Source organism: Cucurbita pepo, chromosome 19, assembly GCF_057944985.1.
Source record: "Cucurbita pepo subsp. pepo isolate OVF chromosome 19, ASM5794498v1, whole genome shotgun sequence".
NCBI classification, from domain to species: domain Eukaryota; kingdom Viridiplantae; phylum Streptophyta; class Magnoliopsida; order Cucurbitales; family Cucurbitaceae; genus Cucurbita; species Cucurbita pepo.
The window spans coordinates 8,709,876-8,728,395 of NC_141816.1; the positions used below are offsets into that span (position 1 = coordinate 8,709,876).

An 18,520-nucleotide genomic window follows, 5' to 3' on the forward strand; every position below is an offset into this window, starting at 1 on the left:
TAACACGCCATCGCCATAATAAATGGAGACACTGTATATCATTTTCATAATACCTCCAAAATCCATGTGCTCTCTATTAATTTCAATTATCTATTTTGTTTTTTTTATATTATATTTATTCCAGGTTAAGAATATTGTCCACTTTGAACATAAACTCTCATGATTTTGTTCTGTGCTTCTCTAAAATGTACATGAACATAGTATTCCTGAATTATAAACCTATGATCATTCCCTAAATTGTCGACATAGAACTTTCATCCAACACAACCAACATGGGATCTCACATGGATACATAACGTGACCATGGCGCAGGAGTATGTTAGGGTCATCAGATACCGAATCTCGATCCGAATCCTTGGCAGAGAATCTTAAGAAGAATATGTTTAGTGACCTTTATAAAGATAAAGGGAACACTTTTCAAGGCATGTAACACATTTATCTTATACAATATGATCCATACAAAAAATATATATACAATATAGTTCCGTTCTTTTTTAAAGAAATTAAATTACAAATTTAGTCTATTTATAAATTAATTTAAACAAATAATGATCCGTTAAAACAATACGAACAAAAAAAAAAAAACAACATCCATGGCATTTGGAAAAGAACAAATTACAGCAATATAAATACAAATTTCACACACAAAATTAAAAATCCAATTAAATATAATTAAAAAAAAAAGATTATATAAACCTCCATGCCCTGCTTTCTTCCTTTTTCATTTATTGCTGCTTCTGCTACCTTTTCCACTGCAGCAGAAGCGGAAAAAAAGCCCTAAAAATTCCTTTATTTATTGGTTTTGTTCTTCATCCCTTGAAACGACAGATCGGAAATGGAGGGTGTTTCGTCGGCGGCGCTTCTGCAGGAGACATTACAAGGAGGAACAGACGACATAGCGTTTCAAGCTTCGTTGATTTGGGATGCAATCAGAGGTCCGGTGGTTGTTCCTCTGCTCCGCCTCTCTGTTTTTCTCTGTTTGGTAATGTCGGTAATGCTGTTCGTGGAGAGAGTTTATATGGGTGTTGTCATTGCTTTTGTTAAGCTTCTTCGAAGAAAACCAGAAAAGAGGTATAAATGGGAACCCATGAAAGACGATATCGAGCTTGGAAACTCTGTTTATCCCATGATTTTAGTTCAAATTCCAATGTTCAACGAAAAAGAGGTAAATCTAACCCAACCCACCATACCCTATTGTCCGTTTTGAGCCTAATCGAGACTCGATTCAAGATTCTATTGATATGGGCATGACTCTGATATTATGTTACAAATCAGTGCTCTTCCTAAATTATGCAATGTGGGATTCACTCCTAACAATTCCCAACACCCATTACTAAAAAAACACTAAAAAATGGAGATTTGTTATTGTTTTTGTAGGTTTATCAGCTATCAATTGGGTCAGCTTGTGGGCTATCGTGGCCGGCAGATCGGATCATAGTACAAGTTCTCGACGATTCGACGGACCCAACAATCAAGGATTTAGTAGAGACGGAGTGTCACAAATGGGCTAGTAAAGGCATAGACATTAAGTATGAGATTAGAGATAACAGAAATGGCTACAAAGCTGGTGCTCTCAAGGAAGGTCTGAAACGAAGCTATGTTAGGCAATGTGACTACGTTGTAATTTTCGATGCCGATTTTCAACCCGAACCGGATTTTCTCTGGCGAACCGTTCCTTTCCTTATTCATAACCCGGAAATTGGCCTGGTTCAAGCTCGCTGGAAATTTGGTGAGTCTTGATTATTCATTAATCATTTGAATTAAGCATGTTTTATTTTATTTAATTCTGTGTTTTTAAAACATTAATTAAGGTTAGTTAGAAAATTACCTTTTAGGAAAATTAATTCTTTTAATTAAGTAAGGTTAAAACTGTCGGCGGGTTTGATTATATAAAGTACGACCAAGTCAAATCGTTTAATCTTAGTTTAGTCCACGCTGGCTGCCGTTGGATTTGACACGTGTGATCAACCCCCCCTTTTTGTGTGGGGACCACTTTGCAGGTGACCAACCCTGTTAAATCCAAATAAATAAATTATTTAAAATCATAAAAGTTAGAATTTAATTTTTTTAAAGAAAAAACAAAATTTTAATTGTTCTAATTTGTATTATATCACTTGAATTTTCCTCGCTGTTGGGATTTGCTTGTTCAAATCTGTAGCTTTTTGTTTTATTATTATTTAGTTTTTTTTTTAATAATATATTTTAAAATTAATGGAAAATTGTGGTGGGAAAGTTCCTTTATTGCCAAAAGGTCCACTTTTCCATCTTTTTTTATTTTCTAGAATGCCCTTTACATTCCTCATATTCCCAAACTACACCTCTTAATTTCAATTTATTAATTTTGGCTTCTTTACACATTTAAAATAATATATTTGGTCAAACTTAGTAAAGGAGTTATTAAATTCCTTGATTAAATATGTCACATTACACATTTAATGAAATTATTTCATATAATATAGTATATATATATATATATATAATTAATTAATAAATTTGAGAGGACCTTGGTGAAAGAAATGAGGGGTCGAGGACAAAAGGGGAATGTTCGACAGGAAATCTAAGCCAAACGTCGAGAAGATAAGAGGATGTGTGAAGGAGAAGGAGAAAATAATAATTAAAACATTTTCATTTCCATTTTTGCCCTCCCACGTCAATATAAATTTAATTTAAGAGTAAAAATAAATGGGATTTTATTTTGGAGGGAGGGGGGCAATAGCATGTGGTAAGGACTACGGAGTTGAGTGGTGGACCTGTGTTTGGGTCCCGCAAAGTGGATGCCAGCGAGGGGCTTTTGTGGAATTTGGAAATTTATTATTTTTTTTAATTTATTTATTTTTGCAGTTAATGCTGATGAGTGCTTGATGACAAGGATGCAAGAAATGTCATTGGATTATCATTTCACTGTGGAGCAAGAAGTGGGGTCCTCCACTTACGCTTTCTTTGGCTTCAATGGTTAATTTTCTCACTTATTTCACCCATCCGTTTTTACTTTTTACTATTCGGTGTCTGACTCTGATATCATTTATAATAGGGACGGCGGGTGTTTGGAGAATTGAGGCGCTGAATGAGGCGGGAGGGTGGAAGGACCGCACCACCGTGGAGGATATGGACTTGGCGGTCCGAGCCAGTCTAAAGGGCTGGAAATTCTTGTACGTTGCAGATGTTAGAGTGAAAAACGAATTGCCAAGCACATTGAAAGCCTACCGCTACCAGCAGCACCGGTGGTCCTGTGGGCCGGCTAATCTCTTCAGAAAGATGGTCATGGAGATTATCAGAAATAAGGTAACAAAAAGTTCCTTTAAATTAACTATGGAAGAAGAAGTAGAAAGTGAACAATTTTAACCTTTTGCAGAAAGTTACCGCGTGGAAGAAGGTTCATGTGATTTACAGCTTCTTCTTTGTAAGAAAATTGGTAGCCCATATCAACACCTTCGTTTTTTACTGCGTTGTGTTGCCTGCCACCGTGTTGGTGCCGGAAGTTGTGGTACCCAAGTGGGGTTCTGTTTATATTCCGTCCATCGTCACCCTTCTCAACGCCGTCGGCACTCCAAGGTATGTGAGAATATTTGTAAACCGCCTTATATTTGCTTATAATAAAATGTCAAACAGACCAAGTCTACCGATAACCAATACTGTCAGTATCAAATCTATACTAACAAATATTGTCAGTTTTGACTTTGACTTATTATGTATAGCTGTCAGTTTCACGGTTTTAAAACACCTTTTTAGGGAGAGGTTTCCGTACTCTTATCAAGAATGTTTTGAGATCTCACAATCCACCTTTTGAGGGGTGCAAGCGTCCTCGCTGGCACAAAGCCCGGTGTCTAGCTCTTGTACCATTTGTAACAGCGCAAGCCACAACTAGTAGATATTGTCGTATTTGAAAGGTGTATGGTAGGGAGAGGTTTCTACACATTTATAAGTAATGTTTCGTTCCCTCCTCCAACCGATGTGGGACCTCACAATTCACCCTCTTGGGAGAGACCAGCATCCTCGTTGACATACAGTCCGATGTCTAGCTCTGATACCATTTGTAACCGTCCAAGCCCACCGCTAGCATATATTGTCCTCGTTAGATTTTCCCCGTTGGGCTTCCCTTTAAGGTTTTGAAACATGTCCGGTATGAAGAGGTTTCCACACACTTACAGTGAATCCTTTTTCCCTCTCCAACGATGTGGAATCACACAATCCACCCATGGGAGAGCCAGTGTCCTCTTTGGTTTCCACTTCTGGGCTTCCCCTCGAGGTTTTGAAACACGTATGGTAGTAGTGAGAAGTTTCTACACACTTATAAAGAATATTTCGTTCCTCTCTCCAACCAATATGGAATCTTACAATACGATACGTATGGTAAACCACCACGGAAGACAACGAGATATTTGATTTCAATAAAGGTCGTAGCTATATAAACCATAATGAAACGCTACATATCCTTAACCGTCTACTGATTTTAACTCTTAGCAACAAGTTCATGGACTTCGATCAAACATTTTCGATTCGGTTTGCAGGTCGTTTCATTTAGTATCATTTTGGATTCTGTTCGAGAACGTAATGGCAATGCACAGAACAAAAGGGACAATCATCGGGTTGCTGGAGACAAGCAGAGTGAACGAATGGATAGTGACAGAGAAACTGGGCGACGCCGCCAAAGCCAAAGCTACTTCAGGAAGACAGCATAAGAGGCCTCGCCTCAAAATTGCGGACAGGCTTCATTTATTGGAGCTTGGAGTGGGCGGTTATCTATTCTTCTGTGGCACTTACGACGTTTTCTTTGGTAAAAATCAGTTCTTCATTTTCCTCTTCCTTCAAGCCATAGCCTTCTGCATTGTCGGATTCGGGTACGTCGGAACCGTCGTTTCTTCTTCTTGATCAGAATCCGCCGCCACAGCCGCGGCCGTGGTGCAGCCAACTTCATCTCTATATTCATCAAAAGCTTCATTGGGTTTATATATATGGATGGTGTTCTGTTGTTATTAGTTTGTAGAGAGGGAGAGGGGAAAAGGGCAGCAAAAAGATGGCGTTTTTTATTTTTGACATGGGAAAGCTTGAAATTAGAGGAAGTTTGTGAATATATTTGATGAAGGGAATACTCAACCATTTACCACCATTTTGGCTCTCTGTTTTACTCCAATGTCTCGAGCTAGATATTTTAACGGTTGAGGGTGTATGTAAGAACTGGGCTGACTCGATGACTCTAAAATGACGGGTAAATTTTTCACAAAATAAACAAACTAATTTAAAAATCATAACCTACAAAAATAAAGTTTATACAAAGTATTTTAAAACACAACACAGTTGACACAAGTTAAGGGACAACACAAAAAGGTTGAGTACGACGGGTGAGGTTTGTCTATGGCACCTGCTCCAGAGTTCGCTCCTGACCTTGACCAACTCCTTATTTCCTGAAAAAAAAAATGGAGAATAAGGAATGAGTACAAAACTCAGTAAACAGCCTACTTGTAGGCTCTTAATCGTGTCCTTAATATGCTAGGGTACTGCACTTTTTTGTTTTCTTGTTCTTGTTTTTGTCGTAAGTTCTTGTTATGTTTCTTAATTCGCTCTTCAAGACACTCCCCTTAAGATTTACGGTACTAGACATAAACTTGTCAACCTGTGTCCGAGACTTAATACGTTCCAAGCGACATAGTCTTAATACCTTCGCTCAAGGCTTCTTGCGTTCCAAGCAGCGTAGTCTAAGTCATACACATGATGTACTGTGGGAGGTCTTAGGGGGCTCTTAATTCATGGCTAGGATAACTTACTCTCTTCTTGCTCCATCGTGGCCATAGATTACTCCCCATGATAGACCATAAAAGTCACGTGAATGATACATGCATGAACATGGCATAGACCATAAAGGTCGCATAATCTAACATAGACCATATAGGTCGCGTGATGGGTGCATACATGAACATGGCATCCTGCAAAAGAAACACGGTGCAGGGCATCCCACCTATAAGAGGAAAAAGGCCTCCTTAGAAAGCACCGCGTGGTGGGAGTTATGGACCACAATGGGACATGCTTAGAGTTTTGCCTTACACTTGAATTTTTATGTCTAGGGACTTTGGTCCCTTATCTTTGAGTGGTACCTAGAATTCTTCTTAGCTTTGTAGTTGTAAAGCTTGTTGCGTAATGTTCTTGGCTCTTAATCTTGTAAGTTTCTAAGGTTCTTATTTTCTTGAAGCATAACTTGTAACATGCATTCGTAATCATATGAACCCATCTTAGCTTGAGTTGTTCTAGAAGGTCATAGATTCCTAGGGAGTTCTTTAGAGGGTTCTAGAAGAGTCTTGAATCTTGACATGTTTTCTTTGGGCGTTTCCTTCAGTTCTATTTTGGCTTATGTTCCAAACTTACTCCAACCAACTTGAAATCTTGAGCTTATCCTCGTGTCATATAAAATAGACTTATAGGACATGGTTGGTGATTTGGAGCATACATAGACCTTGAGCTAGGATATGACTTCTTGATTTGTTTTCAGGAACTAACCCTTAGAGGTTGTGATGTCATACATAGTGTTTTGGTCCTGAAAACTCTTCCAAAGTAGCCATTAGTTTTCTCCCCATGAGTGCATAGTTGACATTATCATAATCGTGGCATCCTGTTGGCATATCGTCTTGCAGGACATCTCATTTAGGTTAGGAAAATAATAAGTCCATCATGACAACCTACTCATGGTACATATAGCAGGGCATCTCACCTAAAGAGGAATAGGGATCTCGTGGTACACTTCGTGATGGGAGATAGTGGTTACTTCGGGCAGGGATCCTAGCAACTTGTTAAGCATGTCATTTGCTTTAACCTAGGTGTTTCCTCGTATTCTCGGGGATCCTAGGTTTATACATAACGTCTTGGGTCAAGCTTGGAACGTACAAGTTCTTCTTAGGAATAGCCCCAACGTGGTCTCGTACATGTAGAATCTTATTAGAAACCAAGTGTACTTGTGGGGAATCTCTTATTTCATGGATACCTCTTTAATCATCCTAGGAGGTAAAGTCATGTGGATCGTGATGTATGTTTTACCCCATATCTTGGTTTCGCTATCTAACGTTACCCAATGACTCCTAAACTTCATTACATTATACAACCTCCTGAGATAAGGATTCATACATCATTTCATAATGTTGGGAGATCATTTAGGGCTTAACCCGTAGGTAGTCTTCCTTAGGGGCATTATGGTCATTTTACCCCTAATTCTTGGTTTTGCTACTTAACGAGTTCTAATGGCTTTCAAACTTCACCACCTCATCAATCATCATAAAATAAGATCTACTGTAGAGTTTCATAGTATTTGGAGGTCATCTAGGTCATGAACCGTAGGTAAATATCTTTAAGGGATTATGGTCATTGATTTACCTACTTATCCTTATCTATTGACCACTAAATTTCACATATAATCTAAACATACTATGATATGCTCATCATTAAAATTTCATAGGCATCAGTCCTCATTTAGTGGATTATTTTAACGTTCCTTAAATCCCAAGCAATTTGGTCAGGGCTCATTCAAGGCCTTAACTCATGGTTCTTTGAATTTTTCTTTCATATATCCTTGTTTCATACTTGGTTTAGGGTTCATATGGAAATCCAAGCGATTCCTACAAGTATTTCTTAACAAAAAGTTCAAGGTGGCTACTTACCTCGTCGTCGATGTTCGAGACCTTCGTTCTTGAGCTTCCGGTATCCAAATTATTTATAATTTCCTTCCACAGACTCCTTATTGTGTATAGTTTATAGAATCATAAAGTTTGTTATGTGAACCGGTCTGGAAGGGGGGTTAAAATTGAGAAACGCCGAGGGAAGGTCGAATTTTGGGTTGACTTGAACCGGCCACGTCATCGTCTTCTTCCTCTGGACAGGAGGAAGACACGTGCCTCCTTTGCGCCGCCGTCTGAAAATCGACTTCCACCACTCCGATATCGCTGTTTCTCCCCTAGATTTCTTCATGAAACATAAAGATAGTATTACAAGGAAGAGCTTGGGATTGGTTTTCTACCTTTTCGTGTATCGTATGTTAGGCTATGGAATGTTAGGCTATGGAAGCTCCGATATCGTATGTTGCTACTTATTTATAGCTGAGTCAACGATTATACATAGTAAAGTTATATTTAGTAAATGACATATAAATTGTTAAAAAGGGTAAAACTATATATGTTAAATAGTTATATATAGTAGATGGTTATATCTGGTAAAGCTAAATATAGTAAGCTAAACCATATATATACTCTTACGAAAATGTAATTGTATTATCTGTATTCTCTCTTACTATACATACTTGAAAGTCATCAATATAAATCCTTTAGCTAGAGTTCTCCTTGCAATTTCTCTATCATGTTTTTTGTGTTCATCTAGATCGAGTGTGTGCGTTGTTGTGCGATCCTAACATCATAGCCTAAGATATTCGTCTCCAAAGTTCGTCCAAAATCATTTTCCTCAGGAGCTAAAACAGGGGATTCTTGTTCCGATTATAGGGATTTTCAAGGCCTGATTTCTCCATGTAACCTCTTTCATATCCTTACCCCAAGCTATAGGAATTGGTTTGGAGGAACGTCTTTGAGTGTGGGACCTTAATTTCCAGAAATCGTTCTCAATATGCAACTCACCCGAAACACCAGATTTTTAATCTCTTAATACGACGTTTCGACTCTTGATTCCTTCATATAACTTGAGGGTAATCTTGTTTAGAAACTATAGGAATAAGTTTGAGAAGGAATGGTGGAGAATTGCTCTCGAATTTGGAAGAAACCCGAGAGTAGGGGACCCACAAACTAAACGCTCATAACTCTCGAATGGGTGCTCGACCTTGCTCGAGTCTTGTTCCATATTGTTGCCCCTACTTCAAACTTTATAGGCGGAACTTAAACCGATATTGAAAGCTCCATAATCATCGTGAATTGATGGTTGGATTTTTTGGAAAATCCACAGGAAATATCTACTCCGATCAGAGCCTCACCGACTTTGGTTTTGCATAATAGTCGTTGGATGTGATGATCTGTCCATCTTCTAGATCATAACCAATTTTTGGGAAGATCCAACGGCTGATATTTGAGTTTCAAGAGATTTTGCTCAGATTGCCACTGTAGATGCTCTGAGTCTGATTAGAGTGGCATTTTCGTAATTATTCATTCTTTCAAGGGTATTTTTGGTAACTTGCGATTCTATAATTTTTCTAAATATTCTTCCTCCATTGTTGGTCATTTTTTGCCGCTTGAAATTTCTTCTAGATAAGTAATTAAAAATCGGGAAGATCCTTGATAATTGGAAAAATGACATTTTTGCCCTTTTCACTTACTCTCCCATTCCAATCCTTTCCATACGTCTTAGCTCCTTAACATTACTTGTTAGGGTATAAGAAATCCTCATCCTTGCTTAATCCTTTAATTTCTCCCATTTGATCCTTTGGGTCTTACATGGGCGCCTTATTCTTGTTGGATCTAATTCCTTCATTTATGGGGTGTTACCGTGTATTTAAAAATGTCCATGAGCCTAGGACAGTGTATTTTTAAGTTTAATTTACAAATATAAAACACATAGCTTTTATATATTTTCAAAATTTGAAAACCCTCGACCTTAAATGAGAAATTTCAAAAGGGGTAACTTTCATATTTTACTACCATAATTATTCCGGTGTAAATGTAAATCTAAAGTAAATAAGAGTCTTGAGTCCATTAAAAAAAGCACGGCAACTCTAGATTAGGATCATAATCATCTAAAAATAAATGAAACATGTTTCTTTTTTAACGTGACATGAATTGCAACATTTTGTGATAATTTGAACAACATTTTCTCCACATTTTTCTTGAAGTTTATATTACATAATTAATGCTGGTTCGTATCATTCTCACTTCTTCCAGAGAATTCATCTTGGAACACTCTAATAAATTTAATAATATTTCATAAATTTAATAATAAATTCTAATGAATAAATAATGTTGCGCATAATTTATAAAAACTCAAAATTTAATATTACATCTCAATATTTTAGATTTAAAATAAATAAAGGTATATATAATAAATTAGTTATGGACAGGAACAAAGAATATAATAAATGATTCTAATAAATTCGTTATGGACGGGAACAAAGAATATAATCCTGATCTCGTTAAATTAATGGAGAGAAATATTTTCTCACACTCTCATTTCCAATTGAAAATGAGGATTTTCTTCAAAATGATCGTGTTTATGTTAGTTTTGAAATGGTCAGCTCATAAATTTAACTCCGTTTTTAATTTAATAATACGAAAGCTAATTTGAATTTACGGATAAATTAATTAAGGAAGCAAATAGTATTATACTATTTATAATAATTATTATTTGATTCTTCAATAATTCCATTTTTATATAAAAAAAAATAAATAAATTAAAGTTAGTATTGAATTTATTAAAAAATTAATTATTTTTCAAAAAGAAAGGTGGCTGTTTTTACCAGGTGATTGGCGGCGAGTTTTATGCACCAAAGTTGGCAGTTTTGTGGACCTCGTGTGCGCCGGTGGCCCGTAGTTTTGGTCGCCCATTGAATCCAACCGCTTCCGATTCTCCATTGGCTGAGCGTTAGGTTTTAGTAACGACGGCCAGTTTATTACGCTTTCAACGGCCATTGGGTGTCATCATCATTCACGCTTCTTTTTTATTTTTTAATTTCAATTTATTTTTTTAAACAAATATATATTACATGAATATTCTTTTTTTTTTTTTTTTACTTAAAATTATTCGTATTTTCTTCAAAATGTTGAATAGAAAGTCAGCTGACATTAAATCAAATTTAAAATATAATATTGTAATTTTCTTGATTAAAAATTTGGAATATTCCAATAATATGCTTCTTTATTGAATAAAGTCAATTATAATATTATTTAATAAAAATGTAATTTAATATTTGATGCTTAAAAGGCAGGCGTGGATGCTCTTGTCACTTTTTTTAATTGCTCATCTCTATTAATTTAATATATTTTTTAATTTTTTAAATATTTAATTTAATATATTTTTTTAAAAATGGATTAAAATATTTCTGTGGCCTAAATCAACGGAGCGGATGCATTATCACCGGTTATGAAACCTAATTCGAATCCAACGGCTGAGATTGTTCTAAGCAACTACTAATACGAGGCGTCTGTACGTTCACAGAAACACAATCAATTACAACTCTCTCCACTCTTCTCTTTCTGCTCTCCATTTCCTTAGATCTAATTTTGAATTTTTTCGCTAATGGCTACGATCCAATCCGTTAAGGCTAGGCAGATCTTCGACAGCCGTGGAAATCCCACCGTCGAGGTTCTAATCTCTGTCGCTTTCTACTTCAAATCGTTGATCTGTCTTCTTTACTGTTTATGTCTTGTCATCCTTCTCGATTTTCAAGATTATTGATTTGAATTGCTGAAATCGACTGGTGGATTTGTTAGATATATTTCTATTTTTAAGATCGATCTCAGGTTTAGATTGTTGAATTCTTATTTTGTGTTATCGTTTTAGGTTGATCTTGTGTTGTCTGATGGAACCTTGGCTAGAGCAGCTGTTCCGAGCGGTGCATCTACTGGTATGATATTGTTTTTCTCCTCCCTGTTCGTCTGTGGTCTGTTTACATTGTTCATTTCTGTTTGGGTTCTACTTAGGGCAAGCTCTGCGATCTAACGATCTGTTGATTTAGAGTCCGGTTTTATACCTAATCCTTTTGTTTCTCAAATTTCTCAAGGTATTTACGAGGCACTTGAGTTGAGGGATGACGGATCTGACTACCTTGGGAAGGGTGTGTCAAAGGTAATGATTCAACAGTTTTCGTCATTGCATGGCTTATATTTTCTTAGATTTAGTTGCTGGTTATGCTCGTGTCTGTGGATTTCACGTTCCCCTTTACTTGTATGCTTTTGTAGGCTGTTGAGAATGTCAATGCCATTATCGCCCCTGCTTTGATTGGAAAGGTTCGTTGATTAGCTATTCTCTTGATTTTTTGTTGCATTTTTAATGTCGTACATATCCGTGTTCAATATATTGACGAAAGTTTTTTCAAAATTCTCTTTTCAGGACCCAACTGAGCAAGCCCAGATTGACAACTTCATGGTTCAACAACTCGATGGAACTGTTAACGAGTGGGGGTGGTGCAAGCAAAAGGTATTGGTTAGCTTTCCTTTGTCATTATATTTTGTAAATTCGGAGTTGATATTTATAAACGGCGACATTTCAATTTCCAGCTTGGAGCCAATGCCATACTTGCAGTGTCACTTGCTGTTTGCAAAGCTGGTGCTAGCGTGAAGAAAATTCCTCTTTACAAGGTATTTTCTTTTAAAGGGATTAGAATGTCAATGGCTAGAAGCTTGATGATGCATATACTTTATTACATCACTGATGGGATGTGAATATCAAATGATTTCAATTTTCATATACTTGTTTATTTTTGATGCAGCACATCGCCAATCTTGCTGGTAACAAGAACTTGGTTCTTCCCGTTCCTGCATTCAATGTCATCAATGGTGGATCACATGCAGGAAACAAGCTGGCAATGCAGGCATGCATCTGGACTTTTTCTGATCCATTTATTTGTTGACATATCTAGACTGTCTCTGACATATCTTGTCTTCAGGAGTTCATGATTCTACCGATTGGAGCTTCTTCATTCAAAGAAGCCATGAAGATGGGTGTGGAAGTTTACCACACTTTGAAGGTTGGTTATAGTTTTTGTCTTAAATAACAATTCAAATGCATGCATTGCTGTTAGTTTCTAGTTCAATACCCTAAGCTTTATGTTAAAAATTGCAGTCTGTCATCAAGAAGAAGTATGGACAGGATGCAACAAATGTTGGTGATGAAGGTGGTTTCGCCCCTAACATCCAGGTGCTTCATTCGATTAATTTTATTTTTCCATCTCATTTTGCTATACGGTTATTCGTGTCCTTTCATTTACACCTTTGCATGTCATATTCACCAGGAGAACAAGGAAGGTCTTGAATTGCTCAAAACTGCAATTGCCAAAGCTGGTTACACTAGCCAGGTTAGTTTTTATAACACGTTCAATGTTCTTGCTGATCTATCATATCTATTAACGGCGGGGGAGTTAAAACTTTTCTCTTATTATGTTAGGTTGTTATTGGAATGGATGTTGCCGCATCTGAATTTTATCGGACAAACAAGACCTATGATTTGAACTTCAAAGACGAGGTAGGTTAATTAAGTCAAGAATGTCTACATTAATCACCATAGCTGTGGACAATTTGCAATGAACAATCTCAATTTATTTACTTGTGATTGTATTGGTGCAGAACAATGATGGCTCACAGAAGATCTCAGGAGATGCTCTTAAGGATCTGTACAAGTCTTTTGCCTCTGAGTATCCTATCGTGTCTATCGAAGACCCATTCGACCAAGATGACTGGGAGCACTACGCAAAGATGACCAGCGAAATGGGAGAAAAGGTTCAAATTGTGGGAGATGATCTCTTGGTTACCAACCCGAAGGTAAGAATGGCTTTTATTTGGTTCAGGGTCACATTTAACTATTATTGCATACCGAAATCCTTCAAACCCTTTTAACATTTCTGTTTTCCCATTGTCATAGAGGGTGGAGAAGGCCATCAAGGAAAAAACTTGCAATGCTCTTCTTCTTAAGGTCAACCAAATTGGAACCGTCACTGAGAGTATTGAAGCCGTGAAGATGTCAAAACGTGCTGGTTGGGGAGTGATGGCCAGCCACCGAAGGTTTGGAAATTCAACATTTTTGTTCTGTAGAGATATGGTTTTTTCTCTTCTTTTTATTAGAACTGAGTTTTACTTGGTTGCAGTGGAGAGACCGAGGACACTTTCATTGCTGACCTCTCTGTTGGTTTGGCCACGGTATGTGTTGTTTCATTCTTCAACATGTTAATCTCAGATCTCTGTAGCGGTATCATTTTCATTGATTGATTGAATTTTGGATACTTTTGTGTTCAGGGTCAAATCAAAACCGGAGCTCCATGCCGATCGGAACGTCTTGCTAAGTACAACCAGCTGTTGCGTATCGAAGAGGAGCTTGGGTCAGCTGCAGTGTATGCTGGAGCTAACTTCCGCAAGCCTGTTGAGCCGTACTAGATGAAGCTGGAAAGTGTTGCGAGAATGGATGGGGGTAGTTGTTTTGTGGAACTCAGATAATCCCAATTTTTACCATAATAAGTTCAGAAGAGTTTTGTTCTGAGAGGTTGAACAATAGTGTGTTCCGAGAAGGTTTTTTTTTTCTTCGTCTAGTAAGACATGATGCGTCATGTTGTAGTTGCGCATGGCTATGATTTTAAATGGACGAGTTCCTTTTAAAGCTTGTTCAACGTGTTTTTCTCAATTGCCTTGTTCTCTCCCTTTTATCTCTTGCGTCTAATGTTTTTTGGAAAAGCCCTCTTTGGTTCCTTCTTGTGTGGAAAACCTCAATAAACAATTCAGTCAGCCATGGAAAATGATTTAAGTGTTTGTGGAAAATCAGAGTGTGAAATACGATAAATAACGTACTAAGCTTAAGTTTAAATAAAAAAAAAATAACATAACGTAATAAGCTTAAATAAAAAAAAAATAATAACGTAATAAGCTTAAATAAATAAATAAATAAAACGTAATAAGCTTAAATAAAAAAAAAAAAAAACGTAATAAGCTTAAATAAACATAAAAAAAAAACGTAATAAGCTTAAATAAATAAATAAAAAACGTAATAAGCTTAAAAAAATAAAAAATAAACGTAATAAGCTTAAATTAATAAGCTAAATAAATTAAAAAAAAATGTAATAAGCTTAAATAAAAAAAATGAGTAAGCTAATAATTCGAGTAGAATAAATTAGAGTGACAACTAGTCATATCCCTTCTAGGTCATTTTGGTGCATTTTAGCTATAGGTAGGATTTTTGTGAACTGTCTACGCACTTTTATTAACACAACATGAAAACCACGTAAAAGGAGTTTGGAAGGGACATGCGACTATGGACAGCGCGTTGAATAAGCATAATTGGTTAGACTAATAAAAACTAAAAAACTGGTTAGACTAATAAGGCAAGCATGCATGAGTCTGTTGCTGAGTGATGGGCATATGGGGTCATTTGGATGCTAATAAAAAATTGATATGAATTTGTTACATCAAATTTAATTTATGTTTTTTAAAGTTGTAAACTAACGTAATTTAACTTTATAAAAAATAGAGATATTTAAATAATGTAAATCCAGTATCGATAGAATCAAACAAATCCAACCCAACGCAATATTTTGTAAAAAGAGGTTTCTGTATGTATTGGTTTAAAATTGTATTAAAATTTGCAGGCTGTGGGGTTCGAACCCACGCGCACTTATGTGCAGAAGATCTTAAGTCTTCCCCCTTAACCACTCGGGCAAACCTGCCATTTGGTTTATGCTATTATTGTTTTTTATTTAATAATATATTATTTTTTTTAAAAAAACCTAATCATTAAAACCAGATCAGAGAGAAGAGGAAGAAGCAGAACTCTGCCGGTCTCGAGCAAAAGAAAAATGGCGGAACACTTGGCTTCAATTTTCGGAACGGAGAAGGATAGGGTTAACTGCCCCTTCTACTTCAAGATTGGAGCCTGCCGACATGGAGATCGCTGCTCCCGGCTTCACACTAAGCCCAGCATCAGCCCTACACTTCTTCTCTCTAACATGTATCAGAGACCTGATATGATCACCCCCGGCGTTGACCCTCAGGGCCAATCCCTTGATCCTCGCAAGGTCCAAGACCACTTTGAGGTTTCTACTCCCCCTTCATTCTCGCCCTTCCCTTGATTTTACATTTATTTCTTGGATTTTAAACCTTTTCTTTCCTTTCCTTTTTCGCGTATGGGATGCAGGACTTTTACGAAGATCTGTTCGAGGAGCTGAGCAAATACGGAGATCTTGAAAGCTTAAATATTTGTGATAATTTGGCTGACCATATGGTGTGTTTACATTTATCTTTTAAATTGAAGCTATATTGGGTCCTGTGTTACTGACTGGTTTGATTTGAACTCCGTCGACAGGTGGGCAATGTTTATGTTCAGTTTAGAGAAGAAGAACAAGCTGCTAATGCGCTTCATAATCTTAATGGACGTTTCTATGCAGGTTTTATGTCTTTTTCCTGCTGAATTTCTTTTATGAAGGAACCAATCCTGTGGATGCTATATGAGTACTCTTGTATTAGCTTAGTGTCATGAACATTCCTCAGGACGATAAATGCAAATTCGTTCTTTTTAAGTCATTCTAATGTAGATTTAGTGAAATTTAGTTTGGATTCCTGGTTCAAATAAAGGATTTATCTCTTATATATATATTTTTATCATATTTCTTGGCACATCACTAGTCTAACTTTTACTAGAGGAAAAAAATAGTTTCTAAAACACCATGTATATCGGTGGTTGGTCGATTCAATGCTGATAATGTAGTCATGTGTTTAAGAGCTCAATTCGATTACATGATTTTCATTTTTGGATGTCAATAATGTCCTGAAGTTGGCTTGCAACTTTGGAGGTTTGATGGAGTTTTCCCAAATATAAAGTATGGGATATTCGTGGGTTTCTGTTATTGTATCGTTGTCTTTAAGATTTAGACTGCAGATATCCACTTTGTCAATGCTTGCTACGTACTCTTCATTTTTATTTATTTAGTTTTCTTTTGTACCCATGAAGTCTTGATATGTAGTTACTTGGTCCTATTTGTGAAATTTGTAACAGGGCGACCCATAATTGTTGACTTCTCTCCGGTGACGGATTTCCGAGAAGCTACTTGTAGGCAATATGAGGAAAATGTATGTAATCGTGGTGGCTATTGTAACTTTATGCATCTGAAGAAGATTAGCAGGTAATATCGTCGTCACGACCCCCTTGTTTTTCTGAAGAGGAATTGGTTACCTAATGATCCATATGCTCTTTGTTGTAATTTTCCATGTGTTTTTAGAGAGTTGAGAAGGCGTTTATTCGGGAGGAACAGGCGCAGGCGTAGTAGAAGCCGAAGTCAAAGCCAAAGCCCCCATAGACATCATGGATATGATGAGCGTCCACATGGTGGTCGTGAACGTGGATCTAGTAGAAGAGATGGAGACAAGGACCCTCGGTACCATGATAGAAGCAGGAGGCCTAGAAGCCGTAGCCCTAGGCATAGAGGGGGACGGAGTAGGAGCCCGGGAGGAAGGAGGAATAGAAGTCCTGGCAGGGAAAGTAGCGTTGAAAGAAGGGCTAAGATCGAACAGTGGAACAGGGACAGGGAAAAGGCAGACAATGGGAGTGGTCATCAGGATGATGGTGGAAGCAATGACCTTGTACAAAATGAAGATGAATTCGATCCTTCTAAGCAGTACTAGAGAACATGATGGATGCTGTTGCTTGCCTGAAAGAGACATTACTGGTTTGTCTCTGTCCTTTTCTTGGTTCGATTTAGGGGCCATAGTAGAATCCTTTCCCCTTTATCAAACAGCCCATTTTCTAAAAGAAGTAGCTCACTGCCCATTTCCACTGTGCAGGTGGAGGACAGGTTCCCTGTCACGTGTTATTGAATGTGAATTTTCCAGTTTTGTTAACCTCGTCTCGGTCGCCTTAGAAAAGAATAAATAGGATAGAAATAGTCGTTAGTGAGTAACGTCGAGGAACCTTCTAGTATATTTCAAACCATTGTTAAATCGATCACAGCTACCCCTATCCATCGTTCTTTTTGTCGTTCCTTCGTTATAAACTCTACCCACATACACCTTAGTCGCAAGCCCTTCATGTTCATGGGAATCAAAGGATAAAACAAAACCTGATATCATAAGTAGAATGTGTGCATGTAGTGCTTAGCCTGCATAGGTCTTGAGGAAAGACTAGAGAGGAAGGCCAAAACTTTAGGATCAGTCATGTTTGCTGATGATTACCACTTTCTTAAACAGGTTAATCTATGAAATAATGGTTAATACATATTCTATCCCTCAAAATTTGACCTGTGTTGTGCTGTTCCCAACTAGTATTTTACTTAAACTTTCAACTTGTAGATATATTCATCATACTTAAAACCGAAGTAGAGATCATCGTCGGTCTTTTAATGTTATTGACCCCCGTTCTGTATATTGATTTTTCAAAATCGTTCTTACATACGTTGCGAGTTTTGCAGGTTCAGGATTTCCTGCTTGCCCAAATACTTCTTAGGCAGCTTACCATGGTATTCATAATACAGGTTTGGCTGTTATCTCTGGAGGATTTGCAGGATGTGGTGAGATGTTTGGTTGGAAACATGAAGAAGGAAGCTTCTTCTTTAATCTTGTGTAGTGCTGAAAAATGATCACTAATCCATAATCAACAAACAAGTAAGTTCAAGGTTGCTTTGAATTCTGTTGTATTTCGGATATTGTATTGACGTTTTCAGAAATGAATAATAATACTATGGAGCTGTTATTTTTGATTGTGTGTTGTGATGAGTACTAATGTTTCATTTTGACTGGGAATGTCTCCGATTCTTAATCATCCACCGTTGTAGTGGCTATATACACTGCGATAACTGATACCAATGGCACATGATCGCCATTACTGGATTATTATAGATTTCATCAATAAATGTAACCACATT

The 18,520-nt window shown here is 37.0% G+C and overlaps 3 protein-coding genes and 1 non-coding gene across 5 annotated transcripts; 3 read left to right on the top strand and 1 right to left on the bottom strand.

The window, feature by feature from the left end:
- Positions 1-715: 715 nt before the first annotated feature.
- On the top strand, positions 716-5,107 carry LOC111781025 (glucomannan 4-beta-mannosyltransferase 9). Its single transcript, XM_023661419.2, has 6 exons — positions 716-1,165; positions 1,378-1,729; positions 2,842-2,952; positions 3,032-3,282; positions 3,353-3,552; positions 4,509-5,107. The coding sequence occupies exons 1-6, from the start codon at positions 836-838 to the stop codon at positions 4,867-4,869; spliced, it is 1,605 nt and encodes a 534-aa protein (XP_023517187.2). The 5' UTR covers positions 716-835; the 3' UTR covers positions 4,870-5,107.
- Positions 5,108-11,114: 6,007 nt separating this feature from the next.
- LOC111781810 (enolase) lies at positions 11,115-14,277 on the top strand. Its single transcript, XM_023662518.2, has 15 exons — positions 11,115-11,271; positions 11,470-11,533; positions 11,690-11,754; positions 11,868-11,915; positions 12,019-12,105; positions 12,186-12,266; positions 12,398-12,499; positions 12,575-12,655; positions 12,751-12,825; positions 12,920-12,982; positions 13,072-13,149; positions 13,251-13,445; positions 13,546-13,685; positions 13,769-13,820; positions 13,917-14,277. Exons 1-15 carry the CDS (start codon positions 11,206-11,208, stop codon positions 14,052-14,054), a joined length of 1,335 nt encoding a protein of 444 aa, XP_023518286.2. The 5' UTR covers positions 11,115-11,205; the 3' UTR covers positions 14,055-14,277.
- Positions 14,278-15,251: 974 nt separating this feature from the next.
- On the bottom strand, positions 15,252-15,334 carry TRNAL-UAA (transfer RNA leucine (anticodon UAA)). The gene has a single exon. It is a non-coding gene; the product is annotated as a tRNA-Leu (tRNA).
- Positions 15,335-15,423: 89 nt separating this feature from the next.
- Positions 15,424-18,353, top strand: LOC111781637 (splicing factor U2af small subunit B). Of its 2 annotated transcripts, none has more exons than XM_023662326.2 (6): positions 15,424-15,700; positions 15,802-15,888; positions 15,970-16,051; positions 16,660-16,786; positions 16,883-17,329; positions 17,445-18,353. In XM_023662326.2, exons 1-5 carry the CDS (start codon positions 15,464-15,466, stop codon positions 17,283-17,285), a joined length of 936 nt encoding a protein of 311 aa, XP_023518094.1. In that variant the 5' UTR covers positions 15,424-15,463; the 3' UTR covers positions 17,286-17,329; positions 17,445-18,353. The 2 variants fall into 2 exon arrangements, with proteins under 2 accessions (XP_023518094.1, XP_023518096.1); XM_023662328.2 differs by having other exon boundaries at positions 18,131-18,353.
- Positions 18,354-18,520: the final 167 nt, after the last annotated feature.